We start from the raw sequence: 15,525 nt of genomic DNA, 5'->3' as shown, positions 1-15,525 counted from the left end.
TTTTTAAGTTTATACTGTCAGCAGGACATGACTTGATTGTAGCGCTAAAGTGGCCATTTAAAACAAATTGCCTTGAAGAGAGAAGCATTGGGAATGAAATCCCTTCAAGGTACTTAGTTTTAAATGAGTGCTCTGACAGCCATGCCCTTGACCCTGCACTATTTAAAAGCCTTCCATGTTTGCGCTACGCTGGATTAATACAAGAATAGAACAAAAACACAAAACACGGTATCTTTATTATTTTTTTTTTAGAGATACTGTGCTGCAACTGTTAATACTCTGCTTTTACATACTGACCCCAGGCAGTGGCTAGGATGGCACCTGCAAACTAACGCCCCAAAGCAAAATTCCCCAAGTGCAAAGAGACAAGAAAGGTAATTTCTGTCCTTTTTTCAGCTGAGAAGCTCATTCAAACAAGCCTTTGGGAAGAAAAAGTCCACCAAGCCTCCTTCGTCACATTCGGACATTGAAGAGCTCACAGACTCATCTCTTCCGGCATCCCCCAAGCTGCCCCATAACACTGGGGATGGTGGGTCTTCATCCATGAAGCCCTCGCAGTCAGCCTCGGCGTAAGTCACTCCCTCTGCAGAATGCTGAGCGTTTTTTGCCAACAACTTCAGACCTTGCCCATACTTGTGTTCTAAAGGTCATCAGGTTCTGCTGCTACCGCATCTCCTTACCAGCCCTGTTTCAGAGCTTCCTTGGAATGTCAGACAGCGTTTGTTTCCATCTTTTCATCTATTAGAATTTGAGTGTTTCTTGATCCCATTCTCCACTTTCCTAAGTTATTATGCTCACTTCTTTTCACTCGCACCTGTCCATGGATCTGTCTAACTGTGCGTTAAATGCAGGTCACCCCTTGTCTGGCCACCAAAGAAACGTCGAAATGGCCCTGTCATCTACAAGCATAGATCCCGGTAAAATGGAGTGTGATGCATGAAAAGAGCCAGGTTCTAACCTAGAGGATGTTTGCTTTTGCTTTTTCTAAAACCACTCGCATGCGTTTCAACAATCGAAACCTCCTCTGTCTTTCTGGTTTTGAAGCAAAATTTTGTTTCCTAAAGCCAAACCGCAATCTGTTTTTCTTTAATTGTGTGAGATAATCCAGCGTAGTGTTTTCATCGTAGCCCACCCCTTGAATTTACAAGATAGAATGCAGCCTGTAGAAACGTGCTCTGATGCACCTCTTTGTTTTATATATCATTTAAACCAGATTTCCTTGTATGCCCATGACAATGACTAGCCAGGAATTGTCCTAAAGAACAGGGCCTCTAAGGACCATGTAAGACACTTATCATCCTAAAAAATTTCATAACTCACAGAGGAAGGAAGAACACACTAAGGTTTTATGATCAGCGACCTAGTTCTCACATTTTAAATGACAATGGTGTCAGTTGCACAAACAAATTTTTTTGACATATTTTCTACAAAGGTGTCCACAAAACAATAACAAACAATAATGAGGATGTAATGTATATGACCTTTCAGCAGCCCTCAACTAGCCTGCATTTATGGACTGAAATCTATGATTTAGCTTCATTGGTTGTGATCCCCTGAGTCAGCTGAGCCTAGCAGGAGCATTATATAACACTCATCCATTATTTCCATGTTCAAAACTAATCTCTCTGATTTATTTCCTACAATATGTATATTGAATTTTCATGGTAACTTGAAGATGGTATTATGACAAATAAGGTTATCCTTTGCATAATTTCATAAAACAAAAAAATCAACATTTTAACAACATAACATCTCTTTAAAAAAGAATATTTCATATGTTGCAAATAGAGAGTTCAGTCCCTTGGAAAAGGGTAGAATGAAATGTAATATCAGTTGGACTCTGCAGCCCATAAATTTCAGCAACAAGAGGCTTTTGAGGGTCATTTTATATACAGTAATAATAGACTGTTTTCATACTTCAGAAAACAGGAAGAGAAGGTTAAAAAAAAAAAAAGATAGTTCCTATTTCCAATTGTGAACCTGTATTACTGTGTGTAAAACTCTTTGTCCTTTTCTCTAGGTTTTGCCAGCAGCAAATAATGTCTGTCCCTGCTGGTTAATATTACAGTTCAGTCTTCAAGAGAAGCATTGCTTTTCCTAATCCTCTGGCTTCCCCCAACTACCAATTTGTGTTTGTTTCCTTTTTCAGCATCTGTGAATGCACTGAGGCTGAGGCAGAGATAATTCTGCAGCTGAAGAGTGAGCTCAGAGAAAAGGAATTAAAATTAACAGACATTCGGCTGGAGGCCCTCAGCTCCGCTCATCACCTCGATCAGATTCGTGAGGCCATGAACAGGATGCAGGTCAGTGCTGATGCAAGGAACACACGGAGGGATGGATGGTACTGCTTACTTCCTTCCCTCAGTTATTTGCAAAAACAAATCTCACCACACACCCTTTCATGGAAATGTACTGTTTATTTAATCTTTGTAACTTATTTCTTAATACCAAATGAAGAAATCTCGGATATGGAAGTGGGAAAACAAACTGGTCAGTTGCACACACAGACCATTCAATACACTTTCAGGTGATTGGATGCCTGTGGCAGCTAAGATTTTAGCGACAGCTATAATCCTTGCTTCTTCACTTTTCCATGATTTGCCTTTATGTTGGATTTTCCCCTGCTCTTTTGAAATCTGACTTTCAAATACCTTTACCTATTTTCTACTGAAAAACAAAAGTAATGAGAAAACCACAGAAATATAACTCAAGCTTTCTAAATCTGAAAGTAAAAGGGATGTCGAATGCCATCTGTAACAGTAAAGCTTTTTTTTTTTTGTGTGTGTGTGTGTGTGCGTGTATTTGTTTGGTTTTTTTTAAGCATCTGAGGGCTAAATTCAGACTCAGTCTATGCTCAGACTAAGTTTTCATTTTATTATTGTGAACCAGTAATCACTTGCTACTGCAGATGACGGAGGGAGAAAAGCTCATTGCTGAGCAGATTCATCTGCCGCTATGTATATTCATCAAAAGGCTTTTGTTGTTTTAGAGAGCCTCATGCCCCATTTTGAAGGAACAAAAACTTTTTCAGATGTTAGCTAGGATTCTGAAGTAATTTGAAATCACCTTATTTGCATTATTTTCCTGTGATTTTCAACTCTCTGTGAATTCAGAATGTTACAAACGTCATCTGCTATGAGATTTTTAACAGTACTTTTAAAATGAAAAATATTAAAAAAAAGATAAAAATAGAAGATGGGAAATATTGTGAAGTCTGCAGTTATAGTATTCTCAACTCATATGAGGCCATATCTTGAAAACATCTGATACATTAAAAAATAATTATTGAAATTCTAATGTTTAGTGTGTCTATATTTGTGAATATATGAATGTGAGAGACAAGAAAATATTACTTTTCCTTTTTTTGGGAGAAAGTCTATTTTCATAATTTATATTTGTTTATTTAACACTAGAGGCCCAATGTGTGAAATCCATGCCATTGGGATCCCACACCCTTTCACAGTCCAGGAGCCCTTGGGGGATGTCTGACTGATGGCTTAGGCTCCCTCCCAGTAGTGGGACATCCCCTGAGGGGTTTTTAGCTCTGCTGCGGAGGCCAGAGAGGTTCCCACCACTGTTGCTGTGCTTGTCAGCCCTGAGCCCAATTTCTGGCTGAACGGTGCTCCCCCTGTGGGAGCACACTGACCACCAGGGGGCAGCTGCTGCATTGAGTGTCTTCCCCCTGGTGGTCAGTGCATGTCATAGCAACCGGTCATACAGCTGTTTCATCGATTTGCATATTAGCCTTTCATTATATAAGATATGACCGCATGCTTTATTTAGTAAACAATCTAATTAACTGTGATAAAACAGATGATACCATTTTCTCAATCAAACCTGTTGAATTTTTTTTCTTGTTTCCCATCTTCACAAAAGAATGAAATTGAAATTCTGAAGGCTGAAAATGACCGGCTGAAAGCAGAAACTGGTAACACAGCTAAGCCTGCTCGGCCTTCCTCAGAATCCTCAAGTAGCACGTCCTCCTCGTCCTCACGGCAGTCGCTGGGACTTTCTCTAAACAATCTGAACATCACGGAGTCTGTTACCTCAGGTGACTGTGCGCACACCTGCCTGAATCAAAGTGCTCCTATGACTCAACCGAGGCAGGGTGGTGACGGTGTGTGTGTGTGTCGGGGGGGTAGGGAGCTGGGGAGGGGGGTTGCGGATACTGGAATTTGGAGAACCTTACCCATCACTACTCTCACTCCTACCCTCTTAAAATGTAAACACTCTAATTCTCAGCAGTAGTCCTATTTTTCTCTTGTAAACCTATTCTACTTCATTACTGTTTTAAAAGTAAATTCTCTGGGAAAGAGTGAATGACTTAGAGATACGATTTATATATCACTTTTTGAGAAGCATTTTCTCTTCTGTAATAGAATAAAGGAACTTGATGATCATTAGTGCTCATGAATATAACACTAATCACCCCAGGCGATTTTATAGTGCTTGGGATGTACTGAGCCCATTTATAAGGGCTTCAGGACCTGTTCCTACATTTGACTAGAAGACTTTGCGTGATGTTGCTGAGAGAACGTAGTGATGCTCATCACTTAATCTTCAGCTCTATTAAATGTTCTGTTACTGTATTCAGAGGTACTAATGATGGAACAAGGGTATGGTTTCATTCAGTTGCAAATAGAATGATGTGACACAAATTTGCCTTGATAGCTGATGATCTAGTCAGTTATGAAATATAACTGCTCCTGTTGCATTGAATTATTTTATGCACATGAGGTTTAGTTCAGGAAAGATTTACATGTGTATCTGTGGTAATTGCAAAGTACAGCCACCAGGTGACGCTTGACAATCAATAATATACATGTTCCTGGGTAACTGGATTTATAGAACTGAGAGACTTCAGGAGTTGCCCCAAATTACAATGAAATATAGAAGATGATGACAAAGATGAAGAAGAGAACCAGAGATACCGCATGCTCATATTGATGACATTTTTAATCAACTGCATCTCTTCCTTTTAAAACACCAGAATTAAAAAAAAAAAAAAAAATTCTACTAGTAGATCTGCCCTGAATGGTCTCAATGCATATTTGCTTTCTTCTCATAAAAAGCATGTAGGAACTCCCTGAAATTCAGGAAAACAATGTTTATAATAACCTTTGGTTGGGACTGGGGAAAGGAAAACAATTCTGAAAATAAACATCATGTAAAACAAATCCTAGTAGCCCAGACAAAACAGAGAGAAGTCATAATAAATGAGTTGGCAAATTAACAGGTAAAATAAAACCATAGAAATATGGTAATAACTTGAACATATGAATTGTCTCTAAGGTTCATCCACACTCTTTGAAAGATGCTTAAAAAGACAGAACAAGAACTTCAAATATATGAAATCAGAGAATTCTGAGAATATCCTGTGTGTTGGCTTGTTGGTGATGAACCTGACAGGAAAGTGAAGCAGGACCCACACCTAATGGCGGTCTGTGCCTGTGTGTGTCCAGGGATGGACTCCCAAGGAAAGGCAGGGGCTGTTCCTTACAGGGTGGCTTAATGACAAGAGTTCACCATCTACTACATAGTTGTTGTTTTATTTCCTAGGGAAATATGATCAGGTTTGAAGAAGGCAAGGTTAGTATTAAAGGTAATTTAGAAAGAACACCCATATGAAAATGAAACTAATATTCATGTCCAGGAATGCTTAGAACTCATAAAGAGTAAATATAAAATTAAAGAAATCAAATTTAGAATTTCTGTGTTCATTGATGTTGCCTTCACTCTTGCTTAGTGAGTTCAATATTGGACATCGGAAGTGTGTCTAGGCTGGGACATTTTAGCAGAAAGCTTTCTAAGGTTCATGATTATTTTTTTTAAGAAGGAAGTAGGTATAGAGAGGATCATTGACAAATGCCCAGTTCTTGAAACATAACCACAGGTTCCATACATCCAGTAAAGACAGATGTTTCAAAAGCCTTTTTTTAAATTTTTTTTCAAAATTTCACTTTATTATAATCAGAATGACAGATCTTTTTATTCTTCCCTCAAAATGTTTACATAGGACCGTAACTAATTTTCCATAAAAATAAACTATATAGGACACTTAACCTTGATGAGCTTTGTTTTTCCTCAGAGTTCTTTCTTTAAGTGGTCAGCCTAACATATACTGGGAATAAGAATCATGATATGCTCCTCTTAGCATCAATAGAAATAGTTAGAAAAAAAACATGGAGAAAAGTAATAATAGAACAGCTAAATTTATATGCCAGGTCGCTATGGCTCAGTGGTTGAGAATTGACTAATGAATCAGGATGTCACAGTTTAATTCATGGTCAGGGCACAAACCTGGGTTGGAACTCAATCCCCAATAGGAGGCAGTCAACTAATGATTCCCTCTCATTGTTTTTTCTATCTATCTCTTCTTCTCTCTTCCTCTTTCTGAAATCATTTTTTTTAAAAATTAAGTACTGAGAATAAAGGGCTTTAAAAGCATTATTTCTTATGCTCTCAGTAACCCTATGAAATAGATTGAGCCCCATTGAACAGATAAAGAAATAAAGACTTAGGAAAGTGACTATAATAATTTGTTGAAGATCATACACCTAGTAAGTGGCAGAGCTAATATTTGAACCCAAGTTTGGATGAATCTAGTGCCTGAGATTCTAGCCATTGTGTTTTAAATAGTCACATATGTGAGAGCCACGAATAATTAGTCACTTACTTGTTGACAAATATTTACCTTACTACTGAGGCATTTTATATTTTAAGTCTATTTTTTAAGAGTAAGCATGATATAAAATGAATAACATCCCCTAAGGCAAATTGCAGCAGACAAATAGATCAGAAATCAGATAAAACTCCCTATTATGGACTATTAGGTAATACATGAGCTGGCCCTTATATCCTTTCATGCTTTCCCCTCTCCTTATGGATTCCTGCCATCCCAAATATTTATCCATTCCTGGAACTCATCTAGCTCATTCATCAAGACTTTTGAATTTATTTATGTTGACGGGACCTCTTTTTCTAGGTCTTCATTTGCATAGCACGTCTCAGCCTCGTGATCTTAGTTTTAAATACCTCCTCTGCCAGGAAGCCTTCCAAGATTACCTATCTGTCTAGAGAAGGCTCCCTTCACTTACTCTATTTCACTACCCTATGTCTTATGTCTTTCATTTCTTGCACTTAGCTCATTATGAAATTATCTTGCATACTTTTGTAGTATACATTCTCACCTTGGTATTTATTTCCAGTCCCCAGCACAGTTTCTGATATATTTTATGTGTAATCAATATTTTTGCATATTTGTCAACATTTATAAATAATTGAGCAAAGTACTAAAAAGTTAATTTGGTCATGAATTAGGAGAAATTTATGTGTGAACAGCTATTAGTGAGCCACTATAAACTTCTGAGAAAAGGAGCAAGAGAATTAAGATGACACGTAAGGAAGAGTTTTATTTTTTTTAGTGGGATAGGTGAAAAAGTAAGAGACTATGAGAATGGTAATCTGATAAAAATAATTAAATTCCAGTAAGGGGGATAGTCTTTGATGATTAAAAGACTTTCAGCCCTGTCTGGGTAGCTCAGTTGGCTAGAGCATTCTGCCAAAATGCCAAGGTTTCCAGTTCAATCCCCCTCAGGGCACATACAAGAATCAACCAATGAATGCATAAGTAAGTGGATCAGCCAATCTCTCTCTCTCTCTCATAAAAATTAAAAAGAAAAAAATCTAGCAGAAATCTTCATATTCTTCAAATTCTGAATGCTACATTTTTATTATGGTCTTAAGGGATTTTTTTTTCTCCTTCCTTTGCAAAGTTGCATATTCCTCCTTATTAAGATAATGGAACCATTCCATTTTCAGAAGCTATTTGATTAAATTATTGATTCTATGATGGTACGATGGCAGCCCTTGTCTTTATAAAATTGCAGTCAGAGCAGTTGAATCCTCCTGTCACCAGACACATGTGCTTTCAACACATAACTGAGTTTTCTTCGTCCACAGAAGACTATCTTCATATTAAATATGGCTCTATAATAACATCATTATTAAAGGAAAACATATATTTGGGCTAGTTTTCCTTAATAATTCTCCAAATTGGACATTAATCTCATATAATGTATTTTGAAAATTATCTTTAATCATATTTAAGGACTAGCGCTTTAAAGGTTAGCTAATTTTATCATGCTTCTGTAACTCTTAGCTGATTACTAAAAATAATATTCTGGTTTGGAAACTATAAGCATAAAGAGTACATGGGAGTGATAATTAATATGCTTTTGAAAGTAAGTATAATGCCATAGTTGAAATTCAATCACAGTATCATAATTATTGATGTAAGGTAAGCAGTGATATAGCTGGATACGTGCCAAATGCTTGAAAATAATTTTAGCTGACAGTCAATCTCTGAACCTTTGCATTCATAAATTGTATGGATATTGAGCTTGGATACTTTAGATTGGATTGAAAAATCAGATTGCTTTTCAGTTTGTCACGGTTATAATGGTAACTGAATATTAGGCAGGTACTCAGACCAGAGTGTAATGGAAAAGGAAAACCCTCATTTCCTCATCTAAAAGCCATGGCCCAGCACTTGGGTGAAGATATTTGGAAGCTGAAATATCTTTGTCAGATTGAAACTTTAACTTTAGATGGAAAACTTTAACCTAACCACAGTAATTCAGCTTCTTAAGGGCTAAGATTTTTAAGCCAATCAGGCTAATTTGGGAATCAGAACAGCTAACTAGTCCCATTGAATTATAAAACTAACTGAGGGAGAAAACAATGGTAACAGACAAATTGAGCTAACGTGATTTTACTTTATGTGTGTTTTTAATTTGGTAGATATTTTGCTAGATGATGCCGGTGATGCAAGCGGACATAAAGATGGACGCAGTGTGAAAATTATAGTCTCCATAAGCAAGGGTTACGGTCATGCAAAGGTATTTCTTTAATCTTAAATTCTTTATTTCTAAAGGCTGAGAATGACCATGAATCAACTGTATTTTATATTTGAATATTGGTTCTGATTAACATATTATTAGCAGTGTTTGTCTTGGCATTACCTTAATATGTTATAGGAGCAGAAAAATTAGGGACTTGAAAGAAATGAAACCATCATATAGGTAAACCTGTGTCTCAGTATGCCATGTCCGCTCACTGAATCCTCACTGATTGTCAGTGACCCTCGTTTCTAGAACTTAAAAAAAAAAAAGTTGCCTTCTTTGCTATAAACATTTATATAAAATGAAATATTCTAAAATATCCATCAGGTTTCACTTGTAGAATACAGGTGATATTTATGATGTTCAGTAACATGTTGCTATAGCTGTCAATTTGGCCTTTCTGCAAAGAGACTATCTATCTATATATATAAAACTCTAAGTGACTGGTCAACCATTCGACTGTCCAACAGTTTAATGGGTAACTATTATGCTCACTGACCACCAGGAGGCAGACACTTAATGCAGGAGCTGCCCCCTGGTGGTCAGTGTGCTCCTACAGTGGGAGTGCCTCTCGGGGAGCTTACCGAAAGGTGGTGGCAGCAGAAGCAATGGGGCCAGGATGAGTGAGAGAGCTGCAGTGCCCAGCCTGGGCTCAGGCTCCTACCCAGCCACCTGCCACTCGTGCACTACTACCTCTCTTGGGGAATGTCAGACTGCTGGTTTTGGCCTGATGCCTGGCTGGTGAGAGGGCACAGGCCAGGCTGAGGGACCCCACCAGTGCACAAATCCATGCACCTGGCCTCTAGTAATCTATATAAATATCCTAAACACTGGAAAGACATAGTCTACTGAACTCAGTATGATAAGTTCTAAACTACTCGTATGTATCATTTTGAAGCAAGGCCTTAGCTGATAAGGCAAATGTTTTAATTTTTCTGGAATTGAATATTGCCTTCAAATTGACAATGTCATTCTGACTCTAGCCTGTTCTTAAAACTAAAAATAATATTTCAAGCTGAAAATGTATTTGAGTGGCCAAGAATACAAATTTGTAAGAATCTAATAACAGTAAAGCAAAAACTGCTTCAGAATTTTTAAAGTATGGAACTATTTAAATTTTTAAAGAAAGTGAGAATTTTTACACTGATCAAAAATCCCAAGAATAAACTTTCTGCTATAGCTGCAGATATGGGCCTGATTTCCTGAAGTAGGTCTTACAGTAAAAGACTATAATAATATCAGTGAATTTTAAACTACCTCTAAGTTAAAAGCAGCTGCTTAAAAAGCACTAGAGGCCTGGTGCATGAAAGTTTATGCACTTGGGGGGTCCCTCAGCTTGGCCTGTGCCCTCTCTCAGTCCGGGACCCCTCAGAGGAGGTCCTCCTATCAGTTTAGGTCTGCTCCCCAGGGGATTGGGCCTAAGCTGTCAGTCAGACAGCCCTCTGGCAGCCCAGGAGCCCTCAGGGATGTCCATCTGCCAGTTTAGGTCCACTCCCTGGGGTATCAGGCATAGCTAGCAGTCAGACATCCCTCTGGAAACTCAGGAGCCCTCAGAGGATATCCAGCTATTGCTTAGGCCTGCTCCCCTGTGGCCACCTATAAGGAAGGCACAGCACAAGGACCAGGAGGCAGAGCCCCCTCTCCTGCTCTGTGGAAGCGGGGGCACCGGGACTGCCATGGCTAGCCTGGTGGTGCAGGCTCACTGGCCTTGTCCCCCAAAACCCCACTCACTGGTGGTTCAGGCAGGTCATTTCATAAGATCGTTCTGCTGTCTGGTCTAATTAGCATGCTAACTCTCTGTTATATAGGATTGTATCCGTGTCCATTTTGACTGGGTTACAATAACACTGAAAAACAAGTTTTGTTTTTCAAAAGTATTCTAATAGACAGTGTCTTTGAAAATTGAAAGTAGTTGTCTTAAGTCTTCTTGGACTGCTGTTACAAAATACCATAGATTGGGTGATTTCAACAGCAGAATTTACTTTCTCACAGTTTTGCAGTCCAAAATCCAGGTGCCGGTTAATTTGATTCCTGATGAGGGCTCGCTCCTCAAGTTGTACACGTCTACCTTCTCCCCGTGTCCTCACCTGGCCTTTCCTCAGTGTGTGTACTGGAGGAGAGAGATCGCTTTTCCCCTATTTATAAGACCATTAATTCCATCATGAAAGGCCCACTTCAATGGCCTAATTTAACTCTAATTACCTCCTAAAGTTTCCATCTCCAGATACTATCACATTGAAGTTTATGGCTTTAACATGAATTTTGGGGCTGTGTGGAGAACACCAACAGTTAATCCATAATAGTAGTAAAAAAAAAAATATATATATATATATATATATATATATATATATATATATATATCACAGTGGTTTTGCCATCAATTTCTCCATTTTTTATGTTAAAGGTATTGGCTTCTTAATCAGCTTTTATCTAAATTATGGTGATAATCACTGACCCTCATAGAGTTAAATGTTACTGATGAAGAAATTGGAGCTCTGAGCTGACTAAGTGATTCACCTGTGGTCATATTTATTAATTATGTGGTAGATGTTGTATGTTGTATAATCATGTCTTCTAATACCTCATTCAGTTATTATTTGACCATATGTTAGGGAGTATGCAGTTGGTGACTAGACCCAAGATTGTAATCTACATGCTCTTTAATTCTATCTACTGGTGTCATGATCACTATTTCATGTAATCATTTGTCATGAAAGAAGATCCAATTAGACTATGAACCTTGAATTGCTTACTTTTCCAATACATGTAGAAATTTCTCGAAATCCCATCCCACAAAAATGATAAATTTGGGACCATTGTTTATATTGTAAAGGGATTGTTTGCTTGCTAAAATGAGTCCTATTCATCCCCTGCAAGTTCTTTAAAATGATGAATATTCTGATAAATTCAAAATGGGACCTGTTTTGTAAGTATATAAATGCAGCACTACCATGGAAAAATTATTTTTAAAGCTGGATTACATTTTAAAGATAATCTAAGTGAATAACTTAAAAAAAAAAAGCTTAACAAATATAAAATCACAAAAATAGTAAGATGAAGTTCTAGGACTCATATGACATAGTTCTATTCCATCTCTATCACCATTTCCTTTCTACTGAGCTGCTTCTCTCCAGGAATGCACCCTCTGCATTGAAACGGAAGACTATTCTCTCCTGGCCCTGTCCCTTTTACTGAACAGGTCATGAATCCGTTTTTCTTGACCATATTATTTCATCTACTCTCTTATTTGTTTTTGTTGCTATAGCTGTTTCTTCTTTTCTTTAATTGGTTACTTAGTTTGTTGGAGGGTATTTTATTTTACATAATCCGCTGTGTGTATCTGTTACTATAAAACCCATAGGCTTAATAAATATATTAGTCTTAACCATCACTACATCAATACATTTAGTAGGAAATGTAGTAATAAGACAAGACACACGGTTGGGTTTTTATCTTGTTTTATTTTGTTCTTATTTAGGACCAGAAGTCTCAGGCGTATTTAATAGGATCCATTGGTGTTAGTGGAAAAACCAAGTGGGATGTCTTAGATGGTGTAATTAGACGTCTCTTTAAGGTAAGTTGTGCAAGATATCTTGATATTAATTTTTAGATGTGCTTCATTTTGGATATGTCCCTTTGCTTTAATAGCATAAACGTATTTGCTTTTACTCTCCTTCATTTCAAATACCAAGGAAAACTTTCATCTAATCTAGTTTTATATTACCCATTTCTAAAATTCTTGACAGATAGTTTCATATCCCCATGAGGTTTTTTTGTTTGTTTGTTTGTTTGTTTGTTTGTTTTTGTAGATGAGCTGAACCTCAGTTTTGACTTTCCTGTTTTTGTGTGTACCATTTAGGAATATGTATCTCGAATTGATACATCTGCTAGCCTTGGTCTGAGCTCTGACTGCATTGCTAGCTACTGCATAGGGGATTTAATTAGATCCCATAGCCTAGAAGTGCCTGAGTTGCTGCCTTGTGGATACCTTGTTGGAGATAATAACATCATCACTGTGAATCTGAAAGGTAAAAATCAAAAGGAGAGGACAAGCACATTGTATTTTTTTTTTTTAACCAACATTACTTTTTCCCCCCCCTCAGTTTTCCTTCATATTTTCATATTGAACATTGTGTTAACTACTTTAATAGTTTTGGTATGTAATGAACTGTATTTACATTTTAAACACTGAAACCCTACTTAAAACACTAAAATCCATGTAAATGAAATCCTTTGGATTTGAGAATGTGAACTTGGACTGTGATTTTAAAAATTCTCCAGGACTTAAAAAAAAGGAATGTGGTTTAGGGAATTTAAAGTTGCTAGGTTTCTTCCATTACCATCTTTCACATTGGGAGGATTCAAAACATGTATGTTCCAAAGTAATGTATTCATCACTACATTTCTGATTTTAAAATATGTTTACCCAATAAATACCCTTTGGGGATAGAGAATAGAACTTGATAATCAAGGGTGAGAAATTGTTTTCTTTGCTTTGCATAATGTGATTAATTATAGGCAAATAGAATATCTAAATTATGCTTTTCTCCATAATTTCTTTTTAATACATGTGAAAAACTCAGGGTGCATCTATATAAACTATGAATTAATAGGAATGTGTCAATATTTGATTTATGATTAAGGTAATTGAGTAAGTAAAAAGGAGATACTGTTTCTCTACTTCTTAATTCCTTGCTAAATATCACAATCTGTGTTTTCCAAAAGTTTAAGTGGCTGTACAGCTGGGTTGTGTAATGAGAGCTAAATGAAAATACAAAGGAGAAATAGGAAGAAAAAGGGAAGAACATACATACATACATATTTTGTATTCTAGTCTTTACATTTATTCTTAACAAAACTACCACCTTCAAAGGGAAGGAGGCTTTAGAGTAGAATTTATAGTGATGCTTCCATTTCTTCCTGGAAACTTGAGCAGGAAGCATGAAGTAGACAGTGGAAGGAAGCCTGAACAAAAGGAAGGGGCTCGCTCTCTTTTGCATGTTCACTCTGCCTGACTACTGATGTTTTTTGTCTTAAAATGGCAGCATATGTTTGCGGGATACAAGTATCAAGGAAAGTGTTTTTGCAAGGACTGCTTTGCTATGAATAGCAAAGCGTTGTTGGCAGTTGACACTATATTTTAAATTCTAGCTTGTGTAAGGACAATAAAGCAAGCTGTTCCCTTTGTTTCTTCCTTCAGGGGTAGAAGAAAACAGTTTGGACAGTTTTGTTTTTGATACACTAATTCCTAAACCGATTACCCAAAGGTACTTTAACTTGTTGATGGAGCATCACAGAATTATACTCTCAGGACCTAGTGGTACTGGAAAGACCTATTTAGCAAACAAACTTGCTGAATATGTAATAACCAAATCTGGGAGGAAAAAGACAGAGGATGCAATTGCCACTTTTAATGTGGACCACAAGTCAAGTAAGGTAAGTCACAACTTTCTATGAGAACCACTGCTGTTTATCCAGAGGTGTCTTAAGCAATTAAGCATTAAGATTGCATAAAAGTTCCATATGGTACATGGAAATGTATCCATCTCTTTGACTAAAAGTAGTATGTAGTAGTGGACTAAACCCTGCTTCATGACTTTGAACAAAACTGCTATTCAATACCATTAAGTTATCACAAACATTGGGAATATACAGAAGAAATGACAGATTCCCTATTATCTGATTTCTCTGAGAAAGTATGAGTAGAAAGAGATCTATGCAAAGTGGTATAGATGCAAAGGGTAAAAATAACAATTCCTGGAGGAATCAGAGCTCTATAAAAAGGCAATACTTGAGTCTGAGTCTTAATAAGTACGTAGGAATTAACTGAAGTATAGTCGTAATGGGGATTTGGGTATAATTAGAATATCCCAGGCAGAAATCCTGGGAGCAGCAATTTCTTACATCATATTTCTATAGGATTTCTGCTTAAAACACTTAGGAAATTGAACAGTATTCCCTGTTAGCATCAACTGAAAGCTCATGTACCATAATAGCTTGAACACTCTCAGCTTTTAATAAGTACGAGAGGCTATAAGGCCTAGTTAGTACTTTCATATATTCTGAGTAAAATGAGACATTGTAAAAAGAAAATAGTTTATGCTTAACACTATGCTTTGCCTATAATAATATTTATTACATTTTCAATTAATTCAACCTAAGGCTCTCTTAGAAAACTATATATGTTATGACCAGTCTCTGAGGGAATCCACATGATACAGGGCAATGCTATTTTTCAGATAATCTGGTTAAATGATATAAACTGACCCAAACTCTCAGAAACCTCAGGCCTGTACATTTTCAAGAATAAACATGATTCCCAAAGCATCCAAAACTCAGTGGATTCTTGAAATAAACCATACATGCAGTGAACAAAAACTTTCTAATGGACAACTACATGCTAACAAAGTGGAAGAAATGGAAACAGTTTTAGAAATATACAACTTACCAAGAATGAATCTGGAAGAATTATAAAGTCCAAGTAGATTGACTACTAATAAGAAGATTGGGTCTGTAATCAAACATCTTCAAATGAAGAAAAGCCCAGAACCAAATGGCTTTGCTTTAGTTATACCATACATTTAAAGATGAATTAACAACCTTTCTCAAACTCTTTAAAAAA

General features: G+C 36.9%; 1 protein-coding gene across 10 annotated transcripts in view; it reads left to right on the top strand.

Annotated features, from left to right (window-relative positions):
* The window catches only part of NAV3 (neuron navigator 3), a 774,341-nt gene that overhangs the window by 735,370 nt on the left and 23,446 nt on the right, over positions 1 to 15,525 (top strand). For 6 of the 10 annotated variants that reach the window (XM_084876277.1, XM_084876272.1, XM_084876275.1 and 3 more), the window contains 8 exons: positions 397 to 569; positions 852 to 917; positions 2,150 to 2,303; positions 3,877 to 4,051; positions 8,803 to 8,900; positions 12,382 to 12,477; positions 12,763 to 12,931; positions 14,104 to 14,339. In XM_084876277.1, the coding sequence (XP_084732403.1) occupies positions 397 to 569; positions 852 to 917; positions 2,150 to 2,303; positions 3,877 to 4,051; positions 8,803 to 8,900; positions 12,382 to 12,477; positions 12,763 to 12,931; positions 14,104 to 14,339 (1,167 nt within the window). The remainder of the gene's footprint in view (positions 1 to 396; positions 570 to 851; positions 918 to 2,149; positions 2,304 to 3,876; positions 4,052 to 8,802; positions 8,901 to 12,381; positions 12,478 to 12,762; positions 12,932 to 14,103; positions 14,340 to 15,525) is intronic. The other 4 variants (XM_084876279.1, XM_084876278.1, XM_084876274.1 and 1 more) reach the window with 1 other exon arrangement.

Source organism: Pipistrellus hanaki (genome assembly GCF_964339955.1).
Source record: "Pipistrellus hanaki genome assembly, chromosome: 3".
Lineage (NCBI taxonomy): Eukaryota > Metazoa > Chordata > Mammalia > Chiroptera > Vespertilionidae > Pipistrellus > Pipistrellus hanaki.
The sequence above is the reverse complement of the archived record's forward strand: the minus strand, read 5'-3'. Positions and strand labels throughout refer to the sequence as shown.